This window comes from Natrix helvetica (assembly GCF_964273705.1).
Source record: "Natrix helvetica genome assembly, chromosome: 1".
Taxonomy (NCBI): Eukaryota; Metazoa; Chordata; class Lepidosauria; order Squamata; family Natricidae; genus Natrix; species Natrix helvetica.
This window is the reverse complement of record NC_138548.1, coordinates 203,422,145-203,439,746: the sequence shown is the minus strand read 5'-3', so window position 1 is coordinate 203,439,746 and position 17,602 is coordinate 203,422,145. Positions and strand designations below refer to the sequence as shown.

General features: G+C 45.1%; 1 protein-coding gene across 1 annotated transcript; it reads right to left on the bottom strand.

Moving 5' to 3' along the window:
* Positions 1-411: 411 nt before the first annotated feature.
* On the bottom strand, positions 412-14,290 carry LOC309384182 (uncharacterized protein). Its single transcript, XM_081937396.1, has 5 exons — positions 13,899-14,290; positions 9,918-10,077; positions 5,466-5,649; positions 4,959-5,030; positions 412-2,780 (listed from the first exon to the last, which is right to left on the bottom strand). The coding sequence occupies exons 1-5, from the start codon at positions 13,963-13,965 to the stop codon at positions 2,637-2,639; spliced, it is 627 nt and encodes a 208-aa protein (XP_081793522.1). The 5' UTR covers positions 13,966-14,290; the 3' UTR covers positions 412-2,636.
* Positions 14,291-17,602: the final 3,312 nt, after the last annotated feature.

Here is a 17,602-nt window from a genome sequence, read left to right as displayed (position 1 = left end):
GGTTTGAGGATGTAGCAACGGAGTCAGGTAGAGCATTCCAGGCGTTGACCACTCTGTTGCTGAAGTATTTTCTGCAATCATGTTTGGCGCGGTTTACCTTGAGTTTCTACCTATTGTTTGCCTGTGTATTATTGATGTCAGTTAATAATCTATTTGATGGGTGTGTGTATGTGTGTGTGTGTGTTTACCAACATACTTTGTCTTTCTCCACATATTACTGATCCTCCATGCAATCCTGAAGCCTGACTGGCAGCAGACAAAAGTGGCAGGGATCTGTGCTAGAATGCAGTGCATTGCTTTAGACTGGATGGATGTTTAAAAAAGAATTGGCCAGCTAAAGAAATAATATAAAATAGCTCCATGGGAAAGAATTTAAGAACTTTCCTCCCTCCCGTTAGTTTTTTTTAAAAAAAATGATTATTTGTAGAGTTTGATAAGAAGCATCAAGAAAATGTATTCTCCTATCCTCACGGCAAACTCCCATCCCGATGCACAGTTAAATACTACTTTATTGACATTCATGAATTACAAATAGGAGAGGTGTAGGTAGATACATAGACGCAGAGAAGCTAATCTCCATTTTCTAGGCTGTGGGAGTTCCTCATCTGATTCTTCCAGTGTCAGCGGTTACTTGCGGTTTTCTGATTCTCCCGGAATTGCTAGGTCAACCACGGTTTCCTCTTTCCTGTATTTCTTTGCAAGTCATCGTGTGCTTTGTTATAAAGATTTCCCCATTGGTGTGCATGTGTGCTGGAGAAAATAAGATTACGCTTGCCATGTGCGCGAGAACAATTTGAGCCTGTTGTACTTTTTCTACTTCATTACAGGTAGCCCTCGACTTACGACCCCAATGCCAACATTTATGTTGGCATGTGAGCAATTTGTTAAGTGAGTTTTGTCCCATTTTACGACCTTTCTTGCTACATTTGTTCAGGGAATCACTGCCGTTGTTAAATTAGTAACACCGTTGTGAAGTGAATCTTGCTCCCCCATTGACTTTGCTTGTCAGAAGGTTACAAAAGGGGATCACATGACCCAGGGACACTGCAACCGACATAAGTATGAACCAGTTGCCGAGCGTTTGAATGTAAATCACACGGCCGCAAGAATGTTGCAAAGGTCATAAGGGTGAAAAATGGTCATAAGTCACTTTTTTCAGTGCTGTTAGTCAATAAATGAACTGTTGTAAGTCGAGGACTATTTGTACTACAAGCCCGCATATACGTATCTCTTATAGAGCCGGTGGGGCAGTGGTTAGAGTGCAGTACTGCAGGCTACTTCAGCTGACCGCTTGCTGCAGTTTGGCAGTTCAAATCTCACCAGGCTCAAGGTTGACTCAGCCTTCCATCCTTCCGAGGTGGGTAAAATGAGGATCCAGATTGTTGGGGGCAATAGGCTGACTCTGTAAACCACTTAGAGAGGGCTGTAAAAAGCACTATGAAGCGGTATACAAGTCTAAATGATATTGCTATTATGCACACACTGACACCTTGCACACACTTTGCTAGAGGGTTGCTATAACAGGTAGGATCTACAAGGAAATCCGCTAGGTTCCGGATAGCCATGCCATTTCTTTTTCTAGGAAATCTCTTTTCATTGCCTCCCGTTTTCTGTTCCCCTCTTGATGATGTTCCTGGATCATGACTGGTTCAGTTATTGTTGGGCTAGATTTGTCTTCTCTTCCTTAGACTGAGGTTCTTCTAAATCCCCTTCTTCTGCTTGGAGAATGCCATTTTCACTCCCAAAGGATTCTGAGATGATTACTGATATGGGCAAGAGATTTCTCAAGCTTGGCAACTTTAATGTTGTCTGGGGAAATTTGGAGGGTCAGCTCCACGCATCTTAAAGCTAAAAAACACTGGTACAGATGGTAACTAAATGGACCTTAGTAAGGTATGACCCAGGCATACTGTATGTGCTAGTTGTTCCCGTCTCTAGGGGGTGGTGCTCATCTCTGTTTCAAAGCCGAAGAGCCAGATCTGTCCAAAGAAGTCTTCTTGGTCATGTGGCTGGTATGATTAAACGCCCAAGGTGCATGGAGCGCTGTTACCTTCCCACCAAAGGTGGTCCCTATTTTTCTACTTGCATTTTTTATGTGCTTTCGAACTGCTAGGTTGGCAGAAGCTGGGACAAGTAACAGGAGCTCACTCCATTACGTGACGCTAGGGATTTGAACCGCCGAACTGCCAACCTTTCTGATTGACAAGCTCAGCGTCTTAGCCACTAAGCCCTTGGACCTTAGTATATAAAGGCAATACCCAAGTACCACATGGCACGGACGTAGAATATTACGTCTTGCCTCTTGTGAGACACACGGCTGGTTTTTACTGGAACCGAAATGCTGAACTAGAAGACTCTTCACCCATGCAGATTAGCAAGAAATTATCTATTTGGAGTGGAGCTTTCACATATATGGATTTAGAGTCAGGAATGCAGCTACCACCAAGGTATTTGGAAGGAGATCGCTAAGACAAGTTTAGGGTGTAGGAACAGAGTAGGCAACCAAGATACAAAAAAAAAAAGGGGGGGGGGAAGAGGCGAGCATGATTTTGGGGCCTGGTCCTAGGAAGGACAGGCTGCTACAGGGATATAAGAGGACTCCCCCAGGTCAACGACATTGAATATCAAAAGCTAGGTTAGAGATCCCCATCTGCCTCTCTGATTGTCTGCCTGGGAGATGCTGCTCTACTGAAGGATGCTGAGATGCTGGTGGTCCATGGACAAAGCCTTTGAGAGCGGGGAAAATTGGAAGTCACGTTGTTCTGCTTTGCTGGGGAGAGCTAGGGAGAAAGGGAAATAGGTTAGTTAGGAAATATTCACTTCTGGTTTTATTTGTCTAAGATTAAATCTAGCCTAGGTCAACGTGCTGCTTCCAGATGTTTTCTGAAGTTCAGTTATCAATGATTGCACCCATTCTGACCAATGATGAGGAATGCATTATGTGTTGCAGCGTCAGTGGGAAGGTCATGGTTCCACATCCCCTTTTCTAAGTGACCTCTTCCCCCCTTCCTTCCTCTTCTGATCTCTAAAAACAGATAGGAACGGGTTGTTCATGGTCCTTAGCTCTAATATGGAGAAAGACACAGTAGTTAAAGGGATGAGGGATGTTGAAGTATGATTATTCTGACCTAAGTGATCTTGATTTGAACTGAGGTGGGGCAGTGGTTAGAGTTCAGTACTCCAGGCTATTTCAGCTGACTGTTAGCTGCAGTTCGGCAGTTCAAATCTCACCAGCTCAAGGTTGACTCAGCCTTCCATCCTTACGAGGTGGGTAAAATGAGGACCCAGATTGTTGGGGACAATAGGCTGACTCAGTCAACCGCTTAGAGAGGGCTGTAAAAAGCACTATGAAGCAGTATACAAGTCTAAGTGACATTGCTATTATGCACACACTGACGCCTTGCACACACTAGAGGGTTGACGCCTTGCACTGACGCCTTGCACACACTAGAGGGTTGCTATAACAGGTAGGATCTACAAGGAAATCCGCTAGGTTCCGGATAGCCATGCCATTTCTTTTTCTAGGAAATCTCTTTCATTGCCTCCCGTTTTCTGTTCCCCTCTTGATGATGTTCCCATCCTTCCAAGGTTGGTAAAATGAGGACCCAGATTGTTGGGGGCAATAGGCTGTAAACCACTTAGAGAGAGCTGGAAAGCACTATGAAGCAATGCTACCGGTTCGGACTGGTTCGGCCGAACCGGTAGTGGTTTGGCGGCCTGGGTCGCTGGAACCGGCAGTGACCCAGGCCTGCCCACACCCCGGAACTGGTCCTACATGCAGTGCCATAGGTATCGGCATCATGTTATTTTTGTTCTGCGCATGCACAGAACAATTTTAATTGCACTGCGCATGTGTGCGCGGTGCACATAAAGCGCACGCGCGGGCACACATGAGCAAACCGGAAGTAGTGCCTGCCGGACCCCATCCCTGCTATGAAGTGGTATATAAGTTTAAGTGCTATTGTTATTGCTAACCCCAGAAGCTACATACCAACTTATGGAGTGGAGTTTGCACCGCCTTCATGGATCTATCAAAGAGATATTTGGTAGATACTCATCTCTGAACAATACATTGTATTGAACAATTGTATTGTATTGTATTGTATTATTGTATTGTATTATTGTATTGTATTGTATTATTGTATTGTATTGTATTGTATTGTATTGTATTGTATTGTATTGTATTGTATTATTGTATTGTATTATTGTATTGTATTGTATTGTATTGTATTGTATTATTGTATTGTATTGTATTGTATTGTATTGTATTGTATTGTATTATTGTATTGTATTATTGTATTGTATTATTGTATTGTATTGTATTGTATTGTATTGTATTGTATTATTGTATTGTATTGTATTATTGTATTGTATTGTATTGTATTGTATTGTATTGTATTGTATTGTATTGTATTGTATTATGTCGCGGCATCAGGATTTTAGAGATGCTTAGGTGGGGCATGGCCCCAAAAAGGTTGGGAACCACTGCCTTAGAGAGTGCTATAAAACACTATAAAACGGTGTATAAGTCTAAGTGATATTGCTATTGCTAAAAGGGGCTGAATTTTTTTTTTCCAGTCCAAAGCAAGAGATACCTTTTGGAAATCATGCAAATAACAGACACCTCCCTAATTCATTGAACTGTAAGAAAGAGGAGATTTCTACAGGTAGCCCTCTTTAAACAACCATCCTTTCAGCGAGTGTTCAAAGTCACAATAATGCTAAAGGGGGGGTGGGGTGGGGGCTTATGAAAGTCCTTGCAATTGCAGCCCTGGCAGCAACTCTGCGGTCTAGTGATCGCAATTCAAGTGCTTGGCAACCAAAATGTCCCAGAGGTGGCTCTTCCTAGGCCCATCACGAAGGGGAACTCCGAGTCGAGTCAGTAAAGGAGAAATGTACTCGGCAAAGGGTTCAAAGGAAGGGAAAGGGAGCGCGAGAGGGGAAACGTGAAGACTTACTGGGGAGCTGGGGCTTGGGGGTGCCTCTGGGCAGCTCCGACGTGGGGCGCAGGTGATGACCGACGGTCGCATCTGAAAGATTGAGTCAGAGAAAGAAGTGAGGAAAAGAAGAGAAGAGAATGGAAGAGAGGGACGGGGAGAGGAGACAGAGAAGAGAAGGGAGGGGGGAAGAGAAGGGAGGGGGAAGAGAGGAGGGGAGAAGAGAGGAGAGGGAAAGGGAGGGGAGAGGAGAAGAGAAGGGAGAAGAGAGGAAAAGGGAAGGGAAGGGAGGGGAGAGGAGAGGGGAAGGGAGGGGAGAAGAGAGGAGAGGAGAAGGGAAGGGAGGGAGAAGAGAAGAGAGGGGAGAAGAGAGGAGAGGAGAAGGGAAGGGAGGGGAGGAGAAGAGAAGAGAAGGGAGGGGAGAAGAGAGGAGAGGAGAAGGGAAGGGAAGGGAGGGGAGAAGAGAAGAGAGGGGAGAAGGGAGGAGAAGAGAAGAGAGAGCAAAAAAAGGGCACTGAGCCAACTTACCTGCTGCAGCTGGGCGGCTGTGAGGGTGGGCTCCGAGAGGGGCTCCTTTGGGGGGTGTTTTTGTGCACAGGAGGGGGGAACCTCCTGGGAATCCCTGCAAGCGGCAGCACTGGAGGTGGAGACGCAGGACACGGCAATGGGGGCAACGGGGATGGATGTAGAAGGTGCCACCTTGTCCCGAGAGCTGGAGAGGAAGAGAAAGAGAGACACAAAACCTGTCATCCATCGGCAGGGAAGCTTTCTAGCCTTCACAGAGCTGGATTCATTACATCTTTTCTATAGTCCCCCACCCCAATACAGAATCCAAACCCAGAGGAAGGGAAATTGCAAGAGGGAAAATAAGCAAATCGATTAAGCTTTTTCCAACCAGGAGAGCATGCCGGAGAGGTACAAATGCGGTGACTAGCCAGTTTTTCGAGACTATAATGCAACACCGTATTGGATGGGTTGAGATTCCCTTCTCTGGACTCAGGGTTGGGCTGCTGGGGGTTCGCAGGGTTTGGGAGAACTTCAAGCTAAGATTCTGTGCAGTTCAGAGAACTCCCAAATCCCACGCAAGGCTGGCCCCACCCACTTTGCCCTGCCCCTCCCAGGAGTCCCCACGTGGCCCGTTTTGGATGGGGGTAAGTGCACGGAGGCTCGGGGAGGGTGAAAAACAGGCCTACTGGAAGTTCACCCTCCAGAGGAGCCCGGGGAGACCATTTTTGCCCTCCCAGAGGCTCAAGGAAAGCCTCCGGAGGCAGGGGAGGGCAAAAATGCCCACCCCCACTGTAGTGTAGTGGGCCACGCCCACCCAGCAACTGGGCAGAGAACCCCTTGCTAAAATTTTTGAAGCCCACCCCTAGTCTCATCACTTGAGTAGTGGTGAGAAAAGTGCTTCTGAGCCACGTGCAGAGTGTCATGTCCCTGCCAGGATCTAACCTCATCATGCGGCATAACATTGCTTGTATCAAGGGAAGCCTTTCCTGCTGTTGGTGTTGGGCATCACACTCCCTTATGAAGATGATCAAACGTTTGGTCCAGTGGCTAAAGAACCAGGCTAGAAACCAGAAGAAGATCCTTAGTTCTGCCCCCGGCATGAAAGCCAACGGGTTGACTTTGGGCCCGTTCCTTTCTCTCAGCCCAGCCCACCTCACAGGGTTGTTGTTATGGAGAAAATAGGAGGAGGAAGGAGCATTAGCTGAGCTTCAGTGGTGGGATTCAATTTTTTTTACTACCCTTTTTGTGGGCGTGGCTTGGTGGGCGTGGCATGGTTTGGTGGGTGTGGCAGGGGAAGGTTACTGCAAAATCTCCATTCCCTCCTGATCAGCTGGGACTCGGGAGACAGAGAATAGATGGGGGGGACGGGACAGCCAGAGGTGGCATTTACCTGCAGAAGTGGTCAGAACCTGCTGAATGCTACCTCTGATAGGCTTACTGCAATGTGGGTGGAAGACACCTCCGTTTATTATTTCAGACACAAGATTGGTTCGGTTGCCTTTTCTGCACCAGAAAAGGAAAATGGGGTCAGGAAATCTCATATTACAGCTCGGTGTTTCGATCCGGCAGTCCATTAATATGGATGCTACCTTTTAAAACAGAGATAGGAGGGGGAGATGTTCAAAACAGAAAGGTCTGTTTCCTCTCTTCGCACCTCCACTTCCTTCCAGTAATGGCTTGATCTTTGTTCCAGGAATGATTTAGATATACTGTCTATTTGGAAGGTTTCTTCTAGGAAGAGAGCGGATGTAGATCTCTGCATTGTGGGCGTGGCTATCGCACCACATTTTGCGCTTGGTGCAAAATTAAAATTAAATGAATTAAAATTGAATCCATTGATTTCATTGAGAATGATGGCTCTGAATATGAATCGTGTTCTTTTTGCGTCACCTTAAGGAAGTGATCCGTTCTTGCCAACTTTTACATAGGCTGTGGAATTTCAAGGTGTGCTCTTCTACCTTAAGATAAGATAAGCCCCTTAGTCTATGAATCAGTTCCCAGAATAGTTTTCTAGCTTAAAAACATGGCTCACATCCAACCTGTCGGTCTCTTTTAGTCCCCCACCCCCACCCTATTAATATAAGACAAACAGAAGTGAAATGAATCTAAGATCGCCTACATATTTTAATGTCTTATATTATTCATGAGAAATTGAAGTTAAGAGATTAATGACTCACCCAGTGCAATCGGATTGAAAAATTCACAGTGTGCCATTTAAACTGGAATGTTATTAAACTGGAAACATTTGCCTCCAGACAACGGCTATATATCAGTTGGACATTAGAATTGTAAACTTTTGAAAGAAAGGAAAAATGATGTCAGGTTTGCTAAAGTGGGTCCTTTTGCAAAGAAAACGTTCAACCTAACACTGTGTTTTCTGAAACAAAGAAAGGATGTGTGGATATTTTGTCCCTCTGTTTGGAGGCATGTTCGCAAGGGAATTTATTCAGGGGCACTTCAATATCTTATCAGCCATAGAATAATAAAAGAGAGGGTGAAGTAGAGGTGGAATTCAGCAGGTTCTGACCAGTTCTGGAGAACCGGTAGCAAAAATGTTGAGAACCGGTAAATACCACCTTTGACTGGCCCCATCCCCATCTATTCTCTGCCCCACTGAGTCCCAGCTGATTGGGAGGAAATTGGGATTTTGCAGTAACCTTCCCCAGGAGTGGGGAGGGAATGATTTTACAGTATGCTTCCCCTGCCATGCCCACGAAACCATGCCCACCAAGCCACGCCATGCCCTCCAAGCCACGTCCACAGAAACGGCAGTAAAAAAGAATTGAATCCCACCACTGGGGTGAAGGAATTTCTAGCTAATAGCTGGAAGTCAACTATTCGGACTTTTTCTAAGGCTTCTCCAGAAATTCTGCTTTTCAGATAAGAAAAGACTAATACGAAGACAGGTCTGGAGTCCCTGCCGAAAAAAGAAACCTCTTAAAACAGGAGTTTCTTTTTCAAGAAGGAGAAGAAAATGAAATCAGATTAGCGGGAACCCACTATCTTGAAGAGCCAAAAGCATCTTGAAATGACAAGGCCGTACGTTGGCGGGTTGTGAAGGGACTGGCATAAAAGGGAGCACAGGTAGTCCTCGACTTGCAACAGTTTGTTTTCCTCACACTTATGACTGTGATTTACATTCGGATGCTTGACAACTGACTCACATTTATGACAGTTGCAGTGTCCTGGAATCATGTGCTCCCCTTTTGCGACCGTCTGAACAAGCAAAGTCCATGGGGAAACCAGGTTCACTTAACAGCTGTTATTTTATTTAAGAACTGCAGTGATTCGCTTAACAAGTATGGCAAATTAAATCGTAAAATGAGGCAAAACTGATTGAACACATTTGTCACTTAGCAACAGAAATGCTGGGCTCAACTGAGGTTGTACGTTGGGGACTATCTCTATGTGTCTTCATGTAAGAGGACGAGAGAGCCCTCCCCAGTGTTAACGTTACTATGGGTGGGAAAATGGACATCAACAGCTGGGAAACCTTGACCTCTGATCGTTCAGCTTGGAGGCTAAAGACACAGCATGGCCTTCTCCAATTCGAAGAGGCACTTGTTCAGCAGGCTGAGGCAAAGAGGCAGTCCCGGAACCAGCGAAATCTGGGGGCTGGGGGGGGCACACAGAAAGTATCTGCCCTGGAAATCACTTCCGGGATCGGACGACGACGGACGTGTTTGTCTGCCGCTCGTCTCCCCGGTGGGTCCCTTAAGGGACACAGGAGGCCTTGTAGGGGGCTCCTGCCGAAGGGCGGCCGGCTGAGGCACCCCGCATGTGGCGGCAGCCAGCTGGAGTGCTTTTTGGCTTCGTCTAGGAGCTGGGGAGCGGAGGGGGGGGGCGAGAGACAGCATCACGCTATATATTTGAAAACCAATAAAATTTTGTTTAAAAAAAAAAAAAGAAAGTATCTGCCCTCCATGTGGAAGGGATTGCCACTCCCCAATTGGCCTTTTTAGCCACACCAGATGTTGTTTGAGGACCTCTTTCCAGAGTATGATACCATATTCTCTTGAGACTGAAAGATGCCAATGGAAGGTGGGAAAAGTTTCTAAGTGATAGGAAATAAATCCAGAGTAAAACTGTATCCCCAATAGGAGATTTCAACTCTTGGGTGTAAGCCAGGACATTTTTAACTTAAATCTTGTACTGTTCTTGTGAATGCCAATAGCGAGCTCTCAAAATAGCTAGGCTTCTTTATGGATTTTCCCCCAGTGGTGCTTCTTTATCTCCCCCCCCCACTTTATAATAAAAGGCATATTTTTCATCAAGTCTCTCCTCTTTGCCCTCTCTGTGCAATATAGAGATGATACCATTGAGCTACCTTGCAGGGTTGTTGTACTCAGATAGTAGAAGAGAACCTGGAAGCTTCCCCAAAGGCTTGTCATTCTTCAATGCTAAGATTCAGTCCCTGGGGCGGATTTTATCCTAGGGTTACACTGCCCTCTACTGAGCACTCGGTGTACTCACGCTGCAATAGGCCGGCATGACAATCGCCTGACTTTGGACGCCTTCTGCCCCTCAGGGATTCTTCTCACATCCAGGCTGGCCTTGCGCTTGATCGGACAGGTGGGCAGCCGGTAGGCTGGGAGGCGGTGGAACCTCTGCTCATTTTCAAAGGAAGAGTGGCCTGGCAAGAGGAAATAGGATGGCAGCTGAGGAAAGTGGAGAAACTTTGTTGTGTGTGTATGTGTGGAGGCGTGGGGCGGGGAATAACATTGTATTTCAGTTCTAGGAAAGGCTGTGAGCAAGTGCTAAACTGGAACTTTTGGATGGTGTTTGTAAACATTCAGTTGATGTTACAAATGTCATCCATTGTTTGAAAAGACCATGTTTGGCATTGATATATTAAAGCCTTAAAAATAACCCACTTGGTTAAAGATTTGTGAGTTCTTCCAGATAGTCTTATTCAGTTATTATTTTTATTTTGTATTTTACCATATTAACAAATAAAATTACACACACACACACACACACACACACACACACACTTGTCTGTCTGTCTGTCTGTCTGTCTATCTATCTATCTATCTATCTATCTATCTATCTATCTATCTATCTATCTATCTATCTATCTATCTATCCATCCATCCATCCATCCATCCATCTATCCATCCCACCATCCATCCATCCATCCATCCATCCATCCATCCATCCATCCATCCATCCATCCATCTATCTATCTATCTATCTATCTATCTATCTATCTATCTATCTATCTGAAAAAAAGCTTTTCTGCAACTCCCCCTTTTTGTCCTTCATTATTATTATTTTTTTCTGGTAAGAAGAACTAATAGGAAAAGAGGTTCATGTGGACCTTGAGAAATTTAAAGCGGGCGGCTGCCTCGAAAAAGCTTCCTCCTAAAACATTTGATTTCCCAAGCAGCACCGGAGAATGAAATGGTGTCAAAAAATAACAAATGGATATCATTTCATCTCAGTTCCTGTCAAAGGAAAGCAGGTACGTCTGGCATTTATTGCTTTTGACATTAGGTGTTGAACTGGGTGCGCGGGGAAACAAAAAATGTCAGGGCCCTGCCATGCAAGGAGCCATTCCTAATGTACCACCTGTCTCTGTTCCCAGAGGACCTATTATTTCTGGAATAGACATTTCATAAAACTGTCATAGATCTCCCCCCCCCCCTTACTTTGTTGAGGCTATACAGCCAATCAAGGATGATTGCCATCACCTTCACTAAGTTTCCTGACAATGTTGTAAGGGCTGGACCTATATGAGGGTAGCTCAAATCAACACCAGACTGAGTCGGAGATCCTCTTTTTCACCCTGAGTAAGCCAAAGTTTTCACCCTGTTTAAAAGGTTCCCTGAAAAACACAGCCAAAAGAAGTATAAAGTTTTTCATGGCATACATCTATCTTTAGCCAGACCTTTTCAATATTCCCTGTCAGCTTAAACTCAGCTCCCATTCCAGCTGTGACCTAGAAATTCTATCCTTTACGGAGATCAAATCATGCCTTTTTCATGTAGTATTAGACAAGCTTTTCTGCTTTTCTGCCCTGCTCCCAGTATCTAGCAGTGTTAATACTACAGTATGGTGTGGGATGACAAGGGTCCTCAACTCCTGAGAAGTGGCCCACTACTGGACCATGGCCTACTTGGAACCGGGCTGCGCGTGAGGTGGGCTGGCCCATACGCACATGCATGCCGGCCCATTGCTCACGCGAACGGAGCTACGTGTGCATTAGCCTGCTGTTTGCACACCCAGTTTCCCCCCCCCCCAACCGGCCCACCAAGCCGTGAAGATTGGGGACTGCTGGCTATGGTATGAAATGGCATGGCATGGCATAGTATATTATGGTAAAAATCTACTATGTTATGACTCTATGGGCATGTCCATGTAATTCTTTTGACTATAGTATGTAAATGATTCGATATTGCTTTCATCCACAATGCTTTTTTTAAATTTCCCAATCTACTCTACAATCTTGGGACTTCCTTTTAGTCTCCGACCCAAATACCAACCAATTCCAAGCTCAGTTAGCTTTCAGGGATCAGCCAAGATCAGCTAAATACTTCTCTCTGCTATAGGCAATATCGTCAGACTTACTAAAATAATGCACTGGGGCAAAACGTCATGATTTTGCCGCATTGACCGGCAACATTGCCCAGGATGAGCATGCGGCATGCACAGAATTGGGCAATCTGAATAAATGGCACAGGCATTGCAGAATTCCCCATTGCTACGGCATCCAAGAGGAACGGAGATGAGTCATGAACACAGATTTTATAGGCTTAGATGTAGCATACGTATCGAAAACCAGAAAAGTACGTAATTGATTCGCCTAGTTCTTCCTTGTTTGTTTGGACATGGTCCACTGACCTAACCCCTTGGTTTGTTCAAGCAGGTAGGTTCCTCACCTGCATGCTAAGGAGATCTAATGCATTTCTTGGCAGGCTGAGGCATACACTTTCCCTGAATCTCTAAATGGGCCCTGCGGGAAGATGTTTAAGCTGAACTTTTCTGCCCTTATTAAAAGAGGTGGCATAATCGCTGTGACGAAGGGCTCCTGTTCAGGCAAGTTTGGTATGGCATTTGACACACATTTATAAGAGGCACATCAGGACTTGCATTTTTACATGTGGGATTTGCTAATTACTAATGAACTTTGGCCTATTTGTAGGCCAAATTTCCTTTATTTCAAAGCACTTGAAATTTGGAGAGAGAAAAAGAGTAATTTTGGAAGAGATCTTTGTAGCCGCAGAGGTTGAAGTCCACAAACAAATAATTGTGTGCTGCAAGATCTTCACTTGGGGGCGGGGGCTCACTTGTGAATGACTTGAATGGTGGGATTTTTTAATACTTGGTTTCCCTTGTACAGATGCTAAATCCGAGTGGATTCATTGCCGCAACCAGGACCTCCCAAAACCATTATTTTCATGAAGGGTATATATAAGAACCAAAGCAACATTAAAGAAAGACAACCCTGAATTTAAAATTATTAACGCCTTCTCAACCATATCAAAAGGAACTTTACTCAGGGAAAAAAAAGCGCCCCAAATTCATCTGTTTTCATGGTCAATATCTTAAGGAATCTCAGAGAATTCTTCCAATTTAAACATAAGTTCCTTAGGGAAAACACCTCTTTTTTTCTGCTCAATATAGCACTACATGTTCTCGCCCGAAGAGCGTCCAATTCAAATGTTAGCCGTGCACAAGGCAACCCATGGGACTGATTAGAACCGCGAAGTGACAAAGAAGTTGGCGATCCAAAAGTGAACACGCTGAGGTGAAAAATAAATCAATACTAATGAAAGCAAACACATTCAAATTTGGATTATGCATTTGAGGCTGTTGCATCTGTGACGATGATTGTTTCAGCTTAGAGGGTGGGAAAAAAAAAACCCTGACCTAATGGAGTGGAAATGGAGAGGGGGTTTGGCTGCTTTATGGAAGGGGAGATGTTTGGGTGGCAATGGGTGGTATTTTAAGTAGGATAGCACTTGGTCCCGGGGAGGGCCAGGGGTGCTAGAAAAGCAGAGTGTTGGTCCAAGAAGGCCCCCTGGAGCCTCCTGAATGAATTTTCATGCCCTGGGGACATTGTCGAGCTGTCTTGTGCAGGAGTAACAGCAGCTGCTGCAAAGAAGCTCTTCCCATTCAAACTGGACTTTCCTGATCTGATTGATCCTCAGGACTGGATCACCCAGATTCAGAGAAATGCACGCGCACACACACACACACACACACACACACACACCTTTCTATCCCACTGCCCTCTGGGGATTAAGGAGAAAGCTGGGCATTGGAATGGACAGATTCTGATGTCTCTTACTTTTCAATTCATAAAAGTCTTTCACAACCCCTCCCATAGCGGCGCTTGGCCCCTGAGCAGGCGCCAGTTCAATCCTGAACTATTCATTCAAAGCCTGAGAATTGCCAAACACTACAGAAGAAGGTAAGGGGAGGCGGAAGAAAAGGTTTTCAAATACTCACCTTCCAAGATATAGACTTTGAATCCACTGCTGATCCCTGTGGTGTAATGAAAATCAGCCAAGGCCATCACTGCTGGGAGGGGGGGAGGGACTGTCCACACAGGATGGATGCTGACCCCAAACAATTGCAAGAATATTAACTGCTGCAGAATAGGGGTTACCAAGGAGGTGGTCCCCAAAATCTAAATGTTTCAGGCCTTCTTATGCTCAGTAAGCAGAGACTTGGGGGAATATCAGCCCTTAAATGTCCTCCTTTCTTTCTCTTTCCTCTCCTACCCTTCCTGCATTGAAAGTGTCCCCTTTCTTCAGACAAGGGAGCGGATCGCCCACTGCCTGGACCCCTGCAAGTTGTTCTATTACAGAAGTCACACAACCTTGTACCGCATGCCACTTCCCTTCATGAACCTCTGGAGTGTGCCTCTGAAGGGGTGGGGCTTCAGTTGGCCAGCCACAACAGGCCCGACACACGCCTCTCCGAGCCTGTTAGCCCCCTCTGGGCAAGTGCGTGTGCCTGGATTGTGTCACTCCCTTTGTGTGTGTGTGTGTGTGTGTGTGTGTGTACAGGGTGGGGTTGGAATGGAAGTAAAAGGCAGAGGCAGCGAGGGTGGGAGTCCAAAAGGAATAGGAAATATAGGCTCTGTTAGGGGAACCTATGTGATCAATTTCAGAGGAAAGATTTGCATTTAGAGGTTCATTGCTGACCGGAACTGAGAGAAGAAAGGAACTGACAGAAGAGCTGTATTATTTGGGGGAAGTTTTGCTAATCTAGTATTGGTGGTGCTGATGATCACTATTTTTTTTTCCATTGCTTTACCATACATACATCAATATTACAGTAAACAGAACGCAATGGAATAATTTTGCAGCCACTTAATTTCATTTTTATATTGCTTTCTTTGTAGTAATTTATGAATGACAAATAGAAAGATTGGGCTCTTCTGAAGAATTCAAGAGTCATTAATCAACTAATCAAATGGACTGGCTCATAGGATTATTTCAAATACTAAGCTACATTTTGAACGGGGGCGGGGGAGGGACTCCTTTACTTGCCCTTCCCTGAAAAGACTGATGGAAAGAAGGAAGCATGTGGGTTGGAAAGACACTTTATTGGTATAAGTCAAGAAATGAGAGAATTATGATTCAGGGTTTGTATGGAGGAGAATTTCAAGGGGCTTACAGAGTAGGAGAAAAATGTGAAGATTGTCAGTTTGACCTCAGATACATTCTGGAAAGCTTTCTGGCACAAGCTAGTTTCTCTTTAAAGTGACATGAAATCTGGATAATAAGCAAACATTCATGCCTCTTCAGTTGGATTGGGCAACAAGCAATTTGTGTGTTTATGTATGCACGCATTCTCGCATCTGTATGCATGTGGTTATGCACATGTTCAATTACTTCTAAAGCAGAGGTGGGTTGTTGTCAATTTTACTACTGGTTTGCAACCTGTGCATGCGCTGTTAATGTAAATAGTACTTTGCGCGTGCATAGAACAATTTACAGTGAACTGTGCACGCGCAGTCACTAAAAACCAAAATGGTGGTGGCCCAGTGGTGGCAAGTAAACTGATTTGGGGGTGTGGCAGGCCTGGGTCGCTGCTGGTTCTGTGACCCAGACCTGAATTCTACTACCGGTTCAGCTGAACTGGGCCGAACCGGGAGCAACCCACCTCTGTTCTGAAGTCAAGGGATGTGGAAGAGTTTGGAATAAGAAGCGGACAGAGGTTCTTATGGGAATGAAGGATGCTTGGAGAAACTGCCTAAACTGATTCTGGAGAAGCTCAGATATGCACTCCATTTTAAAGAAAACTTTCCCAATCTGATGCCCTCCACATGTGTTGGACTTCAACCAATTTAATAATTGCCTAGATGGGATTGTAGCTTGCCATGATAACTGAATATCCCGAGATCTTAAATCCGGTACATGTGAAGGGCACAAGGTTGGAAAATCCTATTTTAGAATTTAACACTGCTTCAGATGCAGTAGCTTACTTCTTTCCCAGCAAATCCTGACGGGCAGCAAAGCAGCGTGTGTATTAGGCTTGTCAAGGATTCTCTTTTCCACAGCACTTTATCCCTTTGTCTGAAAGGCTGCCTAGTTTAGCTGAAAGGCAAAGAATCCTAAGAAGACACCTCGAATTTGTTCATCCAAAAGGAGCATCTGGTTTGCTGACGGAACAAGAACACACACAGCCCGGATAAAGAGGTGGAGGAGATGTTTGCCATGTCTGCAGGGGTGGAGTAACTCATACGCTAGAAGATAAAACTCAATTTCACCAGAATTTGATTGGTTAGAGAAATGGAGTGAAAAGAGCAACATGAATTTTAACAGTGACAAATGCCAGTTCTTCAGTGAGAAAGCAAAATCTTGTGTACCATGTGTCTGTATCTATCTGTGTTTGTGTCTGTGGAGCACTATCTGGTTTTATGATGGTACTTGTGAAAAAAAAAATATCTCAAAGCAAACAGGGGATGTTGTCCTCTTCACATCTGCTTACATAATTCACATTTCTCCTGGAAAGAATGAATTTAAGTCTGAGAGATGCTTCCTGAGCATTCCCCTTCTTGTGTCCTTTGAAACACCATTTCCTCTTCAGATCCAGATGGTTGACTAGCCCAGTTAATTGCAAGCTTAGTATGAATTACCAGTGTGATTTAGCTACAGATGAAGCCAATGCAGAATTCAGACGGCATCAAGCAGCATCGCAGGCAGTAAATATTTTCATTTTATTCTGCTCGTGTACAGTCTGGTTCGGTGCCTTACAGAAGTGACCAGGGGACGAGAAATGAAGTGAAGAAAGATTGAGGGCACTGGATATGCTAAGCCTTGAGCAGAGAGGACTGAGAGGGGAATTGAAAGCATTCTGTACATAGTTGAAAGCAAAGGATGTCACAGAGAAGAAAATTAAGACCTGTTCTCTCTTGCTCCAGAGGGCAGGACATGGAATAAGGGATTTCAATTAGAAGACGGCCTGACATTGTGAATAGGTTCACCATGGAATTAATTACCCAGCGGGGTGGTCGCCTCAGCTTCTTGGGATGTGTTCAAACAAGGACTCGACAGCAATGTGTCTGGGGGTGGGTGGGGAGCTTTAATTTGGAGCTGGGGGAGGGAAAATCGATGGCCTTTCCCAACAATGAGGCTCTGGCTATAAGCTGGCTGGTCTCTCCCATTTTGATGTGATACCCTGCATTTCTATCCATTATATAATATCTTTATTTCCAGATTTGCTTTTACATGTATGAAATTGCTATTTTATATACACGTGCATAAGATTCTTTGAGATGGGGGAAGTCTATTAAGCAGATACCTTGTTATCTCTATTTTGAGTTTGAGGGGCTGAGAGCCTGCAGCCAGCCTAAGGTTATCCACTGATAAATTTTAATTGAGCTAGCCCTGCTTTGGAGTTTAATCTCCCTATGTAAATGGGAAGAAATGGTTGCTCTGGATAGTGGGTGGGGGTGGTGGGGTGATATTTATGCAAAGTCCCATGATAATTAGCTATGAAACTCAGGGATTGGTAGAAGGATCTGGCGTCTCCTGGATTAAAACGGAGAGGCGGGGCCCATGAGTCCTGGCGTGAGGGAGCCACGAGCCAAGCAGCTGGGGGCGCGTGTCAGGGCCGGCTCCCTGCACACCCCAAAGCAGTCGAGCTGCATTCCAATGGCCTTCCCCACCCAACCCACCCAACCACCCGAGGGAAGGAAT

Coding starts and splice junctions, on each gene's coding strand:
- LOC309384182 (XM_081937396.1), bottom strand. CDS start 13,965: ATGGCCTTGGCTGATTTTCATTACACCACAGGGATCAGCAGTGGATTC. Junction 5,031..5,465: donor CAGCCGCCCAGCTGCAGCAG/GTAAGTTGGCTC, acceptor TCAATCTTTCAG/ATGCGACCGTCGGTCATCAC. Junction 2,781..4,958: donor CCCCAAGCCCCAGCTCCCCA/GTAAGTCTTCAC, acceptor CTTTCTCCCTAG/CTCTCCCCAGCAAAGCAGAA.